The sequence below is a fragment of the Eimeria tenella genome, genomic scaffold, assembly GCF_000499545.2.
Source record: "Eimeria tenella Houghton genomic scaffold, Eth_scaff2283, whole genome shotgun sequence".
In the NCBI taxonomy this organism is placed as follows: Eukaryota; Apicomplexa; class Conoidasida; order Eucoccidiorida; family Eimeriidae; genus Eimeria; species Eimeria tenella.
In genome coordinates this window covers 1687-3755 of record NW_013542140.1, presented here as the reverse complement: position 1 = coordinate 3755, position 2069 = coordinate 1687, and the positions used below count along the sequence as shown (strand labels likewise).

The following is a 2069-nucleotide window of genomic DNA, read 5'->3' as shown; positions in this document are numbered from 1 at the left end:
GCGGCGGCAGCAGCAAAAGCAGCAGCAGCAGCAGCAGCAGCGGCGGCTGCGGAAGTAGGCAGCAGCAGCTGCTGCTGCACTCCGATTGCAGCCCCCTTTCAATCCCTCCTTTGAGCAGCAGCGGCGAGTATCACATCACTCTCTTGGTGAAGCAGCAGCAGCAGGAGCAGCAGCAGCAGGAGCAGCAGCAGCAGGAGCAGCAGCGGCCAGTGTGTGGGGTTTCTGTACAACTTGCACTCGAGAACAATAATATAATTAGTCAAAGAATAAGACCTTTGCCAGTCCACAGACTTTCCATTAGGGGCCCCCCAACCCCCAGGGGGGCCCCCACCCCAGGGGGCCCCCTGACCCCCAGGGGGGCCACCCCACAAGGGGGGCCCCCACACCCCATGGGGGCCCCTGCCCCAGGGGGCCCCCCAGCCCCTTTGGGGGCCCCCACACAGGGGGGCCCCCTACGCCCTATGGGGCCCCCCGCCCCAGGGGGCCCCCCAACCCCCAAGGGGGCCCCCACATCAAAGGGGCCCCCAACCCCCAGGGGGGCCCCCATCCCAGGGGGGCCCCCCAGTGAGTTTGCTGGGGGCCCCCAGACCACCCCAGGGGCCTCTCTAGAGGCAGAAGCCACTGGGGGGCCCCCTGAAGGGGGCCCCCAAAGCTTCCCAAGCATGCGGGGGGCCCCCCCGCAACTGCTGCAGACAGAACAAGAACAACAACCCCACCAAGGGGGGCCCGCCAGCAGCAAAGTAACCCAAGGGGCCCCTCGGGGGCCCCCTGAGTCCCTTGGGGGCCCCGTGGGGGACTTCAGCAGCAAGCGCATACAGCGCAGTGTACGTACACCGGTGACTGCAGCAGCAGCAGCAGGGATATCAGCAGCAGCGGAAGCAGCAGCAGCAGCAGGGCATGCAGCAGCAGCAGCAGCAGCAGCAGCAGCAGGCCTGCCAGCAGGGACAACTGGAACAGAAGCAGCAACAGCTCCCCACACTCCTGCTGCAGTGACGCCAGCAAGGACGCCCCTTTCTGCTGCAGCTGTTGCTGCTGTTGCACTTCAAGCAGGGGAGACAGCAGCGGCAGCAGCAGCAGCAGCAGGGCATGCAGCAGCAGCGCATGCAGCAGCAGGGCATGCAGCAGCAGCAGCAGCAGCGCCGGACACGCCGCGAACAGCAGCAGCAGCAGCACGCGCGCTAGCAGCAGCCGCGTCTCCACGCTCAGCAGCAGCAGCAAAAAAAGCAGCAGCAAGAGCAGCAGCAATGCTGGGGGCCCCCATCCCCCCTAGGAAAGCCTGGGTACCCCCTGGGGCCCGGGGCCTCTCTGGAATTTCCCCTAGGGGCCCCTGCAACCAGGGGGCCCCCAAAGGGGGCCCCTCATCTCTGAGGGGGGCCCCCAACCTTCACTTGACCCGAACCCACATTCGGCAAATGGTGTCTGCTGCTGCGGGGGCCCCAAGGGGGGCCCCCGAGGGGCCCCTTGGGGTACCCTTTCCTGGGGGCCCCTGGGGCGCTTCAGTGGCTCCTATGGGGGCCCTTTGGGGGGTGGGGGCCCCCCCCCTACACAGCAGCCCAGGGCGACTGAGCTGGGGCCTGGGGGCCCCCCTGGGGGCCCCCCTGGGGGGCCCCTTGGGGGTCCCCCTGGGAGGGTCTATGGGGGTGCCTGTGGGGGCCCCTCTGGGGGGGCCCCTAGGGGTCCCCCGAGGGGGGCCTCTGGGGGGGCCCCCAGGGGCTTTCCTGGGGCCCTCGCTGCAGCCACAGCCTGCTACTGCAGCAGGGGGGCCCCCCATGCAGGGGCCCCTCATAAGCCAGGGCAATGTGCCCCCCTATGGCCCAGGCTCTCAGCAGGGGGGGCCCCCGGGCTGGATACTCCAGCAGTGGGGGGCCCCCCAACCTGGGGGCCCCTGGGGCCCCCCAGGGGCCTCCTGTTCTCGTTTTGGTGCAGCCGACGCAGCAGCAGCAGCAGGCACAGCAACAGCAGCAGCAGCAGCAACAGCAACAGTCCCTTTTGTGAGGCCCTCTGCAGCTGCCAGGGGCCCCCAGCTGCCCCAGGAGCCCTTTGGCTCCCCTAGGGGGGCCCCCCCAGGG

At 69.3% G+C, this 2069-nt stretch overlaps 1 protein-coding gene across 1 annotated transcript in view; it reads left to right on the top strand.

Annotated features, from left to right (window-relative positions):
• The window catches only part of ETH_00039200 (uncharacterized protein), a gene marked incomplete at both ends in the record, with an annotated part of 4817 nt that overhangs the window by 1301 nt on the left and 1447 nt on the right, over positions 1–2069 (top strand). Inside the window, one exon of the mRNA XM_013374768.1 lies at positions 92–1991. Coding sequence (XP_013230222.1) covers positions 92–1991 — 1900 coding nt within the window. The remainder of the gene's footprint in view (positions 1–91; positions 1992–2069) is intronic.